The sequence below is a fragment of the Mytilus galloprovincialis genome, chromosome 1, assembly GCF_965363235.1.
Source record: "Mytilus galloprovincialis chromosome 1, xbMytGall1.hap1.1, whole genome shotgun sequence".
NCBI lineage: Eukaryota > Metazoa > Mollusca > Bivalvia > Mytilida > Mytilidae > Mytilus > Mytilus galloprovincialis.
Window position 1 is genome coordinate 6,771,650 of NC_134838.1, and position 16,175 is coordinate 6,787,824.

Genomic DNA, 16,175 nt, shown 5'->3' on the forward strand with positions numbered 1-16,175 from the left:
ATATATAGGTACATTAACACTGTAAAATGAATATGCTTGGTCAGCATTTTTATAGAATGTGATATTATGTTCGTTTTGGAGTAATTATATCTGAAATATCACCACTGAAATTTAATTCGTATCCTTGTTTAATTTCTATATTTATGTTTGATATATCAACATTCCCAAACATTAACATGTACATTATATCAAGCTTCCTTCTCAAAAATGTAAAAAATACTTTTGACACCACATTTTCCTTTAATGTTTGTCATTTTTTTAAATAATTTTAAAATGACAAAACTTGCAAAAATCTGTGTTCACGTAAACAATATAATAGACACTTGAATGTTTTTAAAAAAAAATCCTCACTCCTTTGCAGCGGTCAATAAATTTTAAAATTGCGGTTTACATCTTCCGCTGAAGAATACAAACATGTTAAATATTTATAAGATAAACCAGTAGTCAGCTTTGTGAAGAAAATTATATAATAGTTATGTTTCCATTATGACATTCTTCAGTTATTGCAGCTTTTGTTCAAACATTTTTGAATGGCGACATAGTATTTAAAAAAGCTATCAAAAGTAATCCTTTTTTCAAGATCAAAATGCGCCCCCCTTTTTTGTGGGGAAAATTTGTATGATTATATAGGGAATCACTGAAGCATAGCCGGAGCGGGCCCCTCTTAGGCAGTCAGTGGGTCCAAACTTATGAAAAATCCTGGATCCGCCCTGCAGACCGTCACAGTCAGCTTTTAAATTTGTCCCTTTTTTATATTGTTTGTTTGCTGCACCGTTCCACTGAATATATCATATGTCATTCCCCGAGTATGAGCGAACATTGGCAAGATTCTAACCCTAGTAATTACTGATTCATCGATGACTGTCTCCATTCCGTCCCCAACACAAACCATCTGCTAAAATCAATGTCTTGACTCATTTTCTATCTGCTCTTGTTTTTTCATCTTGTCGCGTTAAATACTTTGTCTGAGGGTTTAAATAAATAAAAACATACATCTTAAAAATATCAAAGCGTACCCCAGTAACCAGATCATATATTATTGATTGTTAAACGTCTCATCAGCTCAGAAAAGGCTATGTTGCGACGAACCTGATTTTAAGCTTTCAGTAATAATTCACGGCTTTTTGCAAGAATTTCAATATTTTACACTAATGACTATTTAAGTTTGTAGAAATACTGCTGACACTATAATAGCATAATTATGTTAATAAATTTGACAGTCAATACTCATATTCGACGAACACAGACAATCTTTCAATTCATAACTGTTTTTATTGCCGAAAAACAGAAAACAAACACTTTTTATATATAAAATGTATCTATCAATATGTGTGATCATTGATCATTTTGTTACGTACATTTATATAACCACCCAAAGAAAAATTAAAGAAAACTGATTATATTGACAGTCGATATTGACATATACATGCATTATCTATGACGGGTGATTGTGGCTTAAAGGCGAGAATGTCTCACATGTACACGTACACAATTTGCACATGTGGCTGAGAAATCAAAGAATCTTAAAATTTGATAGAAATTTACTGGATTTTGAAACTGTCTTGTTTAGTCTTGTTAACGATCCTTATTTGTATTGTTGACCAATACATGATTTGATAATAATAGTATTCAAAGGTACCAGGATTATAATTTAGTACGCCAGTAAGACAGTAGTCTCAGAATTAATTTCAGTGGTGGATCTAGGGGGTTGGAACCCCCCTTTTTTTTTAAGATCATTGCCGATTTGAATTGGGACATATAGTTGGAATCCCCTTTTTAAATTGGATTTATACGCCCCTGATTGGTTTGTCTATACACATAAATTTGTAGCCTGGGCTTGTCCACGTGTATTTGTTCCTCCTTACTAACTTGACATTGTTGTAATATCTGTCCCTGTCGAATCGAATATTATATACCCGTTATTTCGTTTTATAAGAAAAAAATACTTGTGTATAAATATAGTATCTTATTTACTGCAAAATCTTTCTTACGTACTCAGTTTAATTATAGTAAAACTCCTATTTTAATAACATATATATTACGTTTATTTTTATTTTTTTTAATATTACTAATTATGCATGTACGTCTGCACTCCCATTACAAGAATGTTACATGTTATTCAAAGTCGACGTAATCATATAGAATAAATCACTGTTATGACATACTCTTATCTTTTCTATTTGTCAAATTTTAATGAAAACAATCAGGACTTATCTCACCTGATGATTAACAGTAAATGCCACACTAACGAGTTGTAAAAATACCTGTGTGTCCATTACCTTTTAGGTGAGGTCATTATGAATATTCAGTAGCTTAACCAATCAATAAACAGGACGTTTACCATAAACAGGCATACGGCCTGTTAAACTGAGAGCTTTTCCGAGAATCGTATGCAAATGATTCATTCCGAATAACCATATATGGTAACATTTGGCTTTCTTTTCCCAGGGTGCAAAGGTGAGAAAGACGGGAGAATAAAACTAACTGTGAATTTTAAATTTTCACAGTAGATCGTTGAGAACTGAACAGTAAGGTTGTAACAATCCAAATATCAAACTAAATTCAAAATGTGTGACGACGATGTAGCCGCTTTGGTAATTGACAATGGATCTGGAATGTGTAAAGCTGGATTTGCAGGAGATGATGCTCCAAGAGCTGTGTTTCCATCCATTGTTGGCAGACCCAGACATCAGGTTTGTAATTTAAATTTTAATTTTTTAAATCTTTGCATATTGTTTAAATTATCAAACATGGTTAACAGTGATACTATTGATTTATTTGAGAATTTTTCAATCAAGATTTACGTCAATTACCTTTGATTTGGGATAAGTATATTTTATTTGATGTTATTTGATCTGATTTGATATCCCACATCGTGCAGCTAAAATAAAATACGCCAAATTATGGTAGCAATCGTGTTTTATTATAAACTCATTTAAATGCTTCATTTTTCGTGTAATAAATCTCGTGAATCGCAGATTGAATCGAAACATAATCATATTGTTTGAATATGATGAAATATGCCGGTACACGTTGCCGGTGCCCATATTTGGAGATGAGTCATGATCGGCAGTTAGCCACGCCCCCGTGTGTACTTTAATGAAAGAAATTGAGAGATGATTTATCCACGTGAAATGCAATGTGTCTACGTTGACTTTCTAACATTTCCATTTTTATTTAAAACTTTTTGTCTATGATCAGAAATGCCATTGGTGTGATCTTTAAATGCTTTATCGTAGCTTACAATGTGGAACAACGCCTTATATGGTGACCACTTGAGACAATGGCAGTAATCACATGTTGCTAACGACAACGGATTTGAATATTCATACTTTTGAATAATTAAACAATGTTCTATCGGATATTTGAAATAAAAATTAAGCGATTACTGTGATCCTGGATCGACAAATTATGTCCCGGATTGAACTTTGTCACAGTTTTCAAAAAATACCCTTGATTTTATACCTTTTTTTTCCTTTTTTTTTAATGACTGAATTTTTACTACGCCCCAACGAGTTTTTTTAAAGCAGAAATAAACATGCGAAGATATGTCTATATTTTCAACAATTACATTATTATTTTGTTTTTATAAATCCTCAATTTAGTGTTGTACATAAATTTACATGTTGTCTTATGTAACAAAAAGTACATGTTCATTCATTTGTGATTTTCAGGGTGTAATGGTCGGTATGGGACAAAAAGACAGCTACGTTGGTGATGAAGCCCAGAGTAAAAGAGGAATCCTTACATTGAAATACCCAATTGAACACGGAATTGTCACAAACTGGGACGATATGGAGAAAATCTGGCATCACACTTTCTACAATGAACTCCGTGTAGCACCAGAAGAACATCCCGTTTTACTAACAGAAGCCCCACTCAACCCTAAAGCCAACAGAGAAAAGATGACACAGATTATGTTCGAAACCTTCAACTCTCCAGCTATGTACGTTGCTATCCAGGCTGTATTATCTTTATACGCTTCTGGTCGTACTACTGGTATTGTGTTGGACTCTGGTGATGGTGTTACCCATACCGTACCCATTTATGAAGGTTATGCACTTCCTCATGCTATTATGAGATTGGATCTTGCCGGTCGGGATCTGACAGACTATCTTATGAAAATTCTCACAGAGCGTGGATATTCATTCACAACCACAGCCGAGAGAGAAATCGTAAGAGACATTAAAGAAAAATTGTGCTATGTAGCATTAGACTTTGAACAAGAAATGTCCACAGCTGCATCATCATCATCATTAGAAAAAAGTTATGAATTACCTGACGGACAAGTTATCACAATCGGTAATGAAAGATTCAGGTGCCCAGAAGCAATGTTCCAACCATCTTTCTTGGGTATGGAATCTGCAGGTATCCATGAAACAACATACAACAGTATAATGAAATGTGATGTTGATATCCGTAAAGACTTGTACGCTAATACCGTATTATCTGGTGGTTCAACCATGTACCCAGGTATTGCTGATCGTATGCAGAAAGAAATCACAGCACTTGCTCCATCAACAATGAAAATTAAGATTATTGCTCCACCAGAAAGGAAATATTCCGTATGGATCGGTGGTTCCATCTTGGCTTCACTCTCAACCTTCCAACAGATGTGGATCAGCAAACAGGAGTACGACGAGTCCGGTCCATCCATTGTCCACAGAAAATGCTTTTAAACTACAAACTATCATGTTCAAAACTGCAATTATTGTTATGTTATATACTGGTGCAGATAGCATACTTTTGTATCATTGTTAAAACTTTATCTCGAGATCTGAAGTTAAATATAGATCTGAAAACTAGTAATGATCTGCACCGTCGTTACAGTCCGTGTCGTGGAGAACTCCAAGCAAGACGCTTAATTCGAACTATTTTGTATTACTTTTATAGAGTTCTTCGTTGTACACAAATAAAGCTGTAAAACCCAATTTGATGTGCTTATTAAATATATGTATTGTTGTTTCTGGTTAAAGGTATAATGATGCTTCAAGTTGTCTGTCTGATCTGAGTTTGCCAGAACGAGGTGTATTTTGCATATTTTATCTAGTCTCCTGTGTCGGAACGAAGAGTACCCATGCTTATTTTGTATTCCTGTGTGGTCTCAATATTCCAGTAGTTTATTCTGCTTTATGTTTTTGTTCTCGACAAGCTATTAAAGAGTTAACTGATTAGAACTAGTCTAATTTTCATTGAAGACCTCAAACAATGTCTCTATGTTTACATTTTATTTTGTCGGCGATGTCCCACTAGACGGTAGTATAACACATTATAGCATAGTACTTCATACCAAGTACATAGACCAACAAGGGGTAACCTAACATTTTGATAATAAACGATTCATAGAACAATACTGAGGGTAGTTGAAATATTCTGCCACTGAGTCAAATTAAAAACTTCATTCCTGTATATCATACGACATAGTTCGCTTCACACTTAAATATATTTATTTGAAAACAAGTAACTAGCATGATAACATAGTATTTCTTCAAGCCTGAAAAAAGTGACCAAGCTTGAGGTATTGAGCTATATATTATACTGGAACAAGCTTGAGGTATTGAGCTATATATTATACTGGAACAAGCTTGAGGTATTGAGCTATATATTAAACTGGAACAAGTTGCCTAGGCTAGTAATGGGAACGCAAACAAATCGAAAATAATAAGAGCTATTGCAAGATGATATATGCTCGTATTCTCGTCAATGTCATACTAGTATATCATATCTCGCGGTTAAGGATTTATAAAACGCTTACGGGGGTGGATTTTCTTCTATATGCTATAGCACACAGCTACTTTTTCATAGGTACTATTTCTGTACTAAAAATCTGTAGTACTGGAAATCTACTTTTAATATTCAGAACTATTTTGTTACTTTGAAATTATCGTAATATTTAGGTAGCTGTATTTTACAGTACTTTATTTGTACTTGAAATTTAGGAATTACAGATTTTTGGTTACTACCGTTACATTTTCAGCATTTTGAAAGATTTTTTCTATTTCAAATCTCTTCAAGTAATGATTTTCAAACATGGAATATTGTATTATTTCTGTATCAAGTACTGTAAAATGCACAGTGGAAGAGGGCGTACGCCCCTTCCCCTTTTGCTCGGACTTTTTTTTTTTTTTTTTTGTAAAATGATTAATCAGACTAGATTTCGAACTTTGCCATTTCCCGTGCAGAGGCGGATTTAGGGGGGGGGCCGCGCCCCCCTTTTTGGGAAAAAATTTGGTTGCTTATATAGGGAATCACTGAAGCGTGACTGGAGCAGGCCCCCTCTTAGGTCAGACAGTGGGCCCCCCACTTATGAAAATTTCTGGATCCGCCACAGCCGTGTACTACGATGCTATTAGAAACGAAAATTCCCAACAGAATTATTTAGCATTAAATGAACATGATGAATGAAAGCGGGCATATTTTTTTGTGGCAGGGGTTTTCATGTCTGACCGAATGTCTGTTTCGCCGAACTGATATATATCATATGGAATACTTTTTTTAAGACCAGACTGCAACCTGCCTGCTGGGTGTGACCTTTATGTCTCCATTTGTCGGCCGTTATTCATAAATTCGTTGTCATTTCAGACTCATTCTTAGCCTTTGATTGATTTGGAACCCTTTAATACTTCCCATAATGTTGTTGGTGAAACATATCAACCAAACATTTGGATAAAAATTGCTTGTATGTTTTTTTAACTCGTGTCGGTCGTATTTCAAATTCAATCGAATAGCCCAGCGTATATCGTGTTTACAACAAGAAATCTGTCAGGTTATTCTAACTTAACTTACAACATACAGTCGTGCGAGAATTTTCCATGTCTATGTTTTACTGACAAATCCAACATTAAATGTATCAGTACATAGCTTTGGATCCATGATATCATTTTATGATCGACACTTAATAGGGAGAATACAGTATCGAAAATGTCCAACCCTTACACCTTAACAGCAACTACAAAATATGCATGCCCCACGCCAGGACCCGTTTAAAAAGTGTAAATTTCACTTATTTTATGTTTTTAGTCCTATAAAGGGCCAAAAAAAAAAATTTCGCCTCGCTCCGCTCGGCAAAAATAAAAACTACGCCCCCTCTTTCAAAAATCCTGGATCCGCCCCTGATGCAAGTACCTAAATATTACAATAATTTTAAAGTAAAGAAATAGTACTAAATATTAAAAGTAAATTTTCAGTACTGCATACTTTTAGTACAGAAATAGTACCTACGCAAAAGTAGCTGTGAATATAATATCAATGAGACAACTAAACAGTACACCATACATACAGGTATATGTCAAGAAAAGAACTGCCGTAGGACCCTTTCAGGCATTACAACATTTAACACGGATCATTCACACTTTCATATCAATTTCTCATTCCGCTCGCTCTGATTATGTTAATAAAAGTACACAAGACAAGACCAGGCAATTTTATTCTTTAAAACCACTGTATACACATTGGTACAAAGAATGGAATAATATTACATGGTATAAAAAAATAAATTGTGCACATGACAAAAAAGGAATGTTACCATTACTAGTTATATAAATATATAGAAAAACAAATAGACAAAGGCTAACCTGGAAGACTTGCTACTGAATTTATAACCTTTATAAATTTGCATATATTTTTTAAAATTATTTCTATGTGTTGTTTGTAATAATTTACAAAATTTAATTATATTTACTCTGTTACAATAACAATTATCCAAAAACAATTTTCTTGAGTCGTCTAGGGATCTACAATTCAAAAGAAAGTGACATTCATCCCCTAATTCTTGACATTGACAAATTACAATATCTTAATTTCTCTATCTAAACCTATCCATCTTCCAGTTTCAATTGGTAATATATGATTACCAGTTCTAAATCTACAAAATATAACCCTATCTCTATCTGGTAATATATCTAAATATTTTTCGAATTCAAACTTGTCCTTATATAATTTTTGACTAATTACATATATCTGAACGCCAGTTTTGTTGAAATTGGTCAAATAACTTCTGTTTTAAACTATTACTCAGCCATTTTGTGCTAAAGCCAGTTTGTGCTAACCAGATATTACTATAACCACATGTATCAAGAATATATTTTATAAACATAACCCATTCAGACTTACAATTATTCTGTGAATGTTTTAAAAACATAAAGTTATACAAAATATGTGACAACTTATTTTCTTTGTCGTGGACAAATTAACACCAATAATTTACCATACGCAGTTTAGCATAGACTACCATGGGATACACACCAAGTTCACCATATACCATGCAGTTTGGAGTTGACTTCTTCAAGTTCAGTAGTAGCTTGCAAAATTTCAAATGTACTCTTTCTATAATATCCATATTACTGAACCCCCAAATTTCACATCCTTAAAGTAAAATCGGCTTCACCATCTTATCGAACAAATCATACTGACATCTCACCGAAAGGTTATGAATTCTCCCCTTCTTAAGTACAACGTAATGGCACGATATGCCTTAGTAACTAATATCTGTTTAGTACTTGCAAACCTGTTCTTGAAAAAGTCAATCCCTTATATTGAATTTCTTTGACAACATCTAATTTAATATTATCAATATAAAAATGAGGATTTTGTGATAAACGTCCACTAGAAAAAAATAATAATTTTCGTTTTACTAGAATTTACACTTAGTTTCCAAAATTTACAATATTCACTAAATGTATTAAGTTGAGACTGAAGAGAATCAGATTCAGCAAATAGAACTGTATCATCTGCATATAATAAATGAAAAGTTTAATATAAACATTCATCTCATTCTCAATTTCTTCAGATATACTACTTAGTCCCAAAACATCATGTATTTGTAAAAAAAGATTCCAAATCATTCAGATATAATTAGATTTTCTCCTTGTCTTACCCCATTATTACAAGGAAAATAGTCTGATGATTGTCCATTATATACAATTCTTGATTTAATACTACTATACATATTGAATATAACGTTATAAATTTTACCGTTAATTTCGTTTCCAAGCAATTTCTGAAACAATCCATTTCTCCATACATTATCAAATGCTTTATATCAAATGCAAAGCCTATAAAGGCACAATACATTTTTATCTTTTTACTTTTCATTTAACTAAATAACATATACTTTAGCTTTACTAATATACTAGATAAAATATGAAATAGTCATTTATAATAATATCGGAACCAGAGTCTTTATTATTTTTCTGATTTTTAACTGCTTTTTCAATTTCATCTACAGTTATGGGTACATTTAATGACATGTTTAATCTATCCATAACGTTTTGGTTGTTTACATTTTCGCCATCGTCATTTTCGCTACCAGCATTTAATGTTTTAAAATAATCTAACAATATGTTCATAAAGGTATACTAGAAGACACCCGCGAAATCGCGGGCATTCAGAGCGTAGTTTAAAGTATCGGTATGTAAAGTGTTGTTGGAAGAATTTTGTTAAATACAGAATGACTGGAGAATTTCAGCAAAAGTATCATAAGTCATAGGTTATTGGGGACAGGAAAATGTTTTTTTTTACCCTCCACCTTTATTTCCAAAGTTCCCAATTTTTGGTTTTCTATCAATTTCAATATGAACATACATTTAGTATGTTATGAACATTTATTGAAGTAAGGAGCCTGTAATTCAGTGGTTGTCGTTTGTTTATGTGTTACATATTTGTTTAGTTTCGTTCATTTTTTGTACATAAATAAGGCCGCTTGTTTTCTCGTTTGCATTGTTTTACATTGTCATTTCGGGGCCTTTTGAAGCTTAGTATGCGGTATGGGCTTTTCTCTTTGTTGAAGGCCGTACGGTAACCTATAATTGTTAATTTCTGTGTCATTTTGGTCTCTTGTGGAGAGTTGTCTCAACATGGCAATCATACCACATCTTCTTTTTTTTTGTAATCAATGAATTTTGTAAAAGATTTAATGACTGGAGAATTTCAGAAAAAGTATCAAAAGTTCACATGAATAATTTTAGCTCTTATCTGTATATTATGAACATTCATTATTATATAAATAAAGCGTATTTACTTTCAATTCTAAGTTTATCGATCCATGGTGATCATTGATATAGTATACAGACCCTCTCTATTTAATAAACTCTGTGACTGCCGTGGATAGTAAACTTGAAAATGATAGCAGATAAAATTCTGAAAATACACTTTATTCGTAGTATATGTATGTTCAAAGTATACAGAAAAACGCAAACCGGAAGTCTAATCTGACTTAAAATTTCGTACAATGACGGGACAATACCCGGATGCCTTTTTTCTCGTTTTTCTCCTAAAATAACTCAATCTGAATAATCATATGAATGGATGACAAATGCGACTATGCACTGTACCTATAGGACACAGAGGCGTGTTAATTAATTTATTGTGGAAAGAAGAGAAGCGATACCAAAAATGAGGTCTTCTCGTTTAATAGTATAGATTAGGTATATTAGGACTTTTCTGTTTTTTTCCACTATTCAAAATTTTCCAATATTCTTTTGGGTTAGTAGATTTCAAATTATTTATTTTATTTGTAATTTTTTTCCCTATGTTTTCTCATACTTTTATCTAGTCCTCTTATATTTTGCTCTAATGATTTAGTTTCGGCCTCCTGAAGTTGAGATCGATTTCTTCTCAACTTTCTTTTTGACGATTTATATTTTTGCCTGGCTTTTTTACAATCATCATCAAACCATGGTTTGGATGCCTTCTTATATTTTTGTAAATTTGGATTCGTTTTTGCTAGGTATATGTGCCAAAAGTACTCTTAGCTGCATCGGTTAGTAAATTACTTATACTCTCAACTGCGGTATTTATGGTTGTTTCATTTATTGTTGCATTGTCAACCATATTTACTAGTTGAGTCAGTATTTCGTTTACTTTTTCTCCGTCTATATTATCAATAAAGTCTGCAGTTTTAGTACTCTCCCAGTCTTTAATCTTTTCATGCGATGGTTCATCTACAACCACTTTATTTTTAACTACTTCGGCTTTAACAGTTTAAGACTTTAACACAAAAGATTAATAAAATAGATTTTGCAAAGAAAATGCAGCACAGCAAACGTAGAACTCTTTAGAGAAAATATTTCCAAAATTATTGTATATCCCGTCTTAAAAAACTTCAATGAGTAAATTACAATAAAATGCCGTAGAATAAGACTTAAAATGTTCGCCTTGTGAAATCAGCTACTACCTATTGACTATTAAATAAAATCTTGAACTATAACTTCTCGTACCTCTAATCGGCTCATGTGAAATTTAATTAAAAGTTTGAGCTCCACTAAAATTATACATGGTGTTATAAAGGTTTATCTTTAATCCAATACAACAATACATTTAAAGCAATATGCAGAAGGAGTTGTTCCTTTCGTGTCATCTATTGGTCAACTAAGGTTAAGGGTCATGGAAAGAATGTTGATATGCCTGCTTTGTCTTGTTATATATAGATATTTATATCACGTACATGCATACTTGCATTCCATAAAAAGTTTGTTTTTTTTATTTCGAAAATAAGTACAGGATAGAACTATTCGGAATTAAAAGATTTGGTGTACACCATTTTTACTTTTGATGTCGATCGGATATATAGTTACCCATTAATCCCTGAATAACTGTTCCTATATATAGTTCATTATACTTATGTCAGCAGCTTATCTGTGAATGTCACTTCAAAAGAGTTGTCATTAAAAAGTCAATACTATAGTATTAATGAATGGGTGTTTTTATAATGGCCCTGTTATATGTCCAAGGTCTGTAATAATGGTCGAGGAAGTCTGTAATGGCCCGAGGCAACGCCGAGGGCCATTACAGACATCCGAGGCCATTATTACTGACCGAGGACATATAACAGGGCCATTATAAAAACACCCATTTCTTAATACATTTATTAACCAACTGAACAAAAGTGTATGTGTTGCTGCCAACTTGATGTACCTTCTTACTCTTTTAATGACAGTTTATATAGTTTGAGAAAAAAAATATCTGTACTTCACCATGATAAAGCGTTTGAATATACCAAAAATCCAAGATATTAAGTTGAAAAAAGTTATGTGTTGAAAAACAGGATGAACAGTGATCCCTTTATATGGTTCTTTAATGTTGGTTGATGGTTACTAAATAAAATAAAATACAAAAAGGTATTATACTCTTTACAACTTAATTTTATTAACATTTAATAAAAACCTTAACTGGGCTTAATTCAGACAAACTGGGCATTAATACAGGGTCATTACAGAAAAACAGGGCCATTACAGAAAAACAGGGCCATTACAGAAAAAACAGGGCCATTACAGAAAAACAAGGCCATTACAGAAAAAAAAGGGCCATTACAGAAAAACAGGGCCATTACAGAAAATATGTAATTTTTAATAAACAGTCATTTTTGGCTATAATATACTTAGTTGGTTAATAAAGCTTAATATGGTTCCATGTTAATTTGATACACGTCTGCTTATAAGCAGCATATTCATATTTTGTAATACTTTTTCAGTATCGGGAAGATTTTCATTAACAAGCAATAAAAGGATAGTATACTGCATATCCAGAAAAGACATATGAGAATAAATCCACATGCCTTTGAGAAACAGATCCCCTTTTTCTCTATCTTTGGGTTTTATCATTTTGTTTGTTAGTAAATATCTCTTAATATTTCCACTTATTTAGTCATTTGTTCTTGCTCTTATCCAATATCTTAACTATGATACTAGCAGTAGATTTTATATGATACCCCTCTATATTTATTTACACGAGGTATCATATATAAACTAGGAATATAAACTCTAGCTCGTCTTTCAAGTAAGGATAGAAAATAATAGTTTTTAAGGTAAACTTTTAGTCTATTCGAAATCAAGAAACTATTCCAAATACATCATTCGGATTGTTTGTAAGTATTTAGTATCCCATGAATACGATAGATGCGTTGTATGTTCGGTAAACGCACGATGACATACAGTAGCTTAATCCTACGTTATTTGAACTTGTAGAATAGTTGTGGATAGTTTACTCATTGACATTCATACCACATCTCCTTATCTTTATATCACGTACATGCATACTTGCATTCCATAAATACTTGTTGTCACTCGGCAACCTTAAATGTATACTTCTTTATTATTTTCACAATGACGATTTCCTGTTGATAAAACGTGTATATAGATGGTCTTGTATATGTTTAAACAACATTAGTCTTATTCTATTACAAAAACCTTTTTGCTATTCTAATTCATTTTTTTACGACAACAAATTCGAAACATTAGATAACATTTTTATACTTGGAATGTCCTGAAGCATGCGTGCACAGTATATAAAATGTTAATGTTGATTTAGTCGAAAAAACGCTTGGCTCGGTTAAAGGCTACGATTTTCAATATTCAAATCTTGTTCGAGTTGGAATATATCGTTGTGACCTCTTCCAAACCAGTTTTTGCTCTCACTCATAATTGCACTCTGCAGCTTAGCTGAACACTATTACACAATAGAATTAAGACAAGCAAGCTTTATAGGGCCCCAAAATAACTAGTGTAAAACATTTTAAAAAGGAAAAGCAACGATCTAATCTATTGAAAAACAAAAAACGATGAACACTTATGAACCACAACAAAAGCGACAACTACTGAACATTAGGTTCCTGACGAATAACAGGTGTAAACAAATGCAGCGGGTTCAAACCAATTTACAAACTAATTTTCGAGTTCTTGCTAGCCATGCGTACATTGCTCAGGCGTTTTTATTGAAAAAAGTATAAACAAAGATGTATCGGTAGTACATGTATACATGTTTGTTCGAATGACCATTTTACTATTATAAGGGAAGCAACTCTATATGTTTTGTATGCATAACTGATGAATACATCAGATTTATTTACTCTTTGCTGGAATAGTAAATTTTGCAAAAGTGTTATAAAAACCTGTCAATACATGTACTTTATCGTATTACTATAATTTGTACTTCCTGTCACATATCAGTATTCATTGTATATATATATATATATATATACTATTCTTGCACCTTTGTTTTCTAAAATAAATATGTTCACGCTTTGACTAATACTAAGGTTTTTCTACCGCAGGAATAGATTACTATAGGTGTATTTAGCAAAACATTTAGGAATGTTGGTCCTCAATGCTCTTCAACTTCGTACTTTATTTGTCCATTTTAACTTTTTGAGATTCAAGCGTCACTGATGAGTCTTTTGTAGACGAAACACGCGTCTGGCGTAATTACAAAATTTAATCCTGTTATCTGTGATGAGTTTATTTTATAGTTTGTTAAAATGTTTTACTATCATACTCCATATGGGGGCTTTAGTTAAATAAGATGTCTTTTAAGTCTTATGAATTAAAAGATGAATGCGGTATAATTTTTACTTTTACTTTAAAAAAGAATGGCAAACCATGTTATAAAAAAACATTTTTGAAAGAAGTCTACCAAGTTTTTTTAAAGCAAAAACATGATAAGTGATTATGTTTGCATTTTTAATATGAACAAAAGAAATATAGGTTTACGTACGTGAAAGAGAAAGCAACTCAACGAAAAAAATAGCAAACATCTTTTAGAGGGCGACATAAGTTTTCGACAGTAAAATTGTGTCTTTACAAATGTCAAATTCTAAATTGTAACAATTGATTCAACTACAATTATGGACAAAGAAAGATATTAAGTCCAATTTTTAAAATCAATTTGAAAAATTACATCATTGATATTTTAGAACAGATATTAGATTCCTATTTTCCATTTGTAAGGGAGCATACATGTAACTCTAGAACGGTTGAAGTGACACCACAAAAATTCAAATTTGATCAGTATTTTGTGGAAATAAGCATTGTGTATTAGTTTAATAACATTTGGTTGCGGCAAACTAAAGTTACAGATCGAAAACAAAAAAATCAGCATTTTTTTCATTTGTAAACAGGCATAACTCTAGAACGGTAAATGTGACGCCACCAAAATTCAAACTTGATCTGTGTTTTGTAGTAAATACATTTCTTTACGGCCCTATGTTTTATATATAACGGTCTTTTTATATTTAAATGAGATAGGGTAATACCCATTGAATTCCTTTTTGCACGGACGATTTTGGCAGTTAGTATATAAGGAAGATTTGAGGTGTGTTTAGTTAAAACATATTTATTTATAGTAGATTGGGAAACAAGTTTTGCAACTTATATGAATCTCTTTCCACTTTGCGGGTGCGAGTGCTGCCTTGTAGCGGCATTAGCCTGCTCTTTTTCGAAATCTACAAGGGTGTCTTTAACGTGCAAGAGATATGGCTCTCTCTTAACACGGGTCAGCCTTTTATCGTCCCCTTCCGACGGACTATCATCGTTTCCTCAAGACCAGTCCCTGACATTTTCATCCCAAACGGGAATCGAACCAGGAACCTTTGTGATAGTAGTCCGATCCACTAATCACTACACCACGGCTGTTTGACCAATGCGACGCTCGTTACAAGATAGTAAGGACTATGTTAGTTTGGTATACTATTCCCCAGCCTCCCACCCCTTAACCGTTTTATATGTAACCTTAATGTTTCCAGGGCCGTAAATTGCCTTGTGTTTAAGAGGAGGCATGCAGCCTGCCGAGCGGAGTGAGGCTAAAAATTTTTGGACCTATTCTATGCAGAAAAATATATTTATCGGGCAATATTCCTGTATGCAATGTACCTCCCCAGAATCCACCACTTGTTATATTTTTGTTACATTTCAATAAATAAGCGCCTGAAATATATTGAATACAGTTATAAACAAGAGCTAGATTAGGTGTGCCAGTAAAGTAAGATTTTTTTTTAACGTTTTTCCTGCTTTATGACTCTTCACAAACTATTTTAGAATGAAATTCAAAACAGTGTAGCTGTGGCCATTGATTGGCACATTAAATTCATTCATTGACTGGGAAAATTTAGGTGAACGTTTGTATGTAACGACCACTGCTAACTATGTACTTTTTAAAGAAACTTAAACTATGGGGTCACCAAAGGTTCTCAACACATAAATAAAGTAATTCGAAAAATTAATCAGAAATAACACGATGTTTTAATTTATATATATTATATAATCAAAACATAAAGGTTATTCCTGATTAATTTTTCGAATTATTTTATAATTAAAGGCGTTAAGAAACCTTTGGTGACACCACAGTTTAAATATCTATCGTAGGTACGTCGTGAACAGTGGTCGTTTCAGACAAACGTTCACGTA

General features: G+C 32.6%; 1 protein-coding gene across 1 annotated transcript; it reads left to right on the top strand.

Annotated features, from left to right (window-relative positions):
• The first annotated feature begins 2,430 nt into the window (after positions 1–2,430).
• On the top strand, positions 2,431–4,931 carry LOC143064219 (actin-2). The gene is made up of 2 exons (XM_076236883.1): positions 2,431–2,693; positions 3,675–4,931. Exons 1-2 carry the CDS (start codon positions 2,568–2,570, stop codon positions 4,677–4,679), a joined length of 1,131 nt encoding a protein of 376 aa, XP_076092998.1. The 5' UTR covers positions 2,431–2,567; the 3' UTR covers positions 4,680–4,931.
• The last annotated feature ends 11,244 nt before the right edge of the window (positions 4,932–16,175 follow it).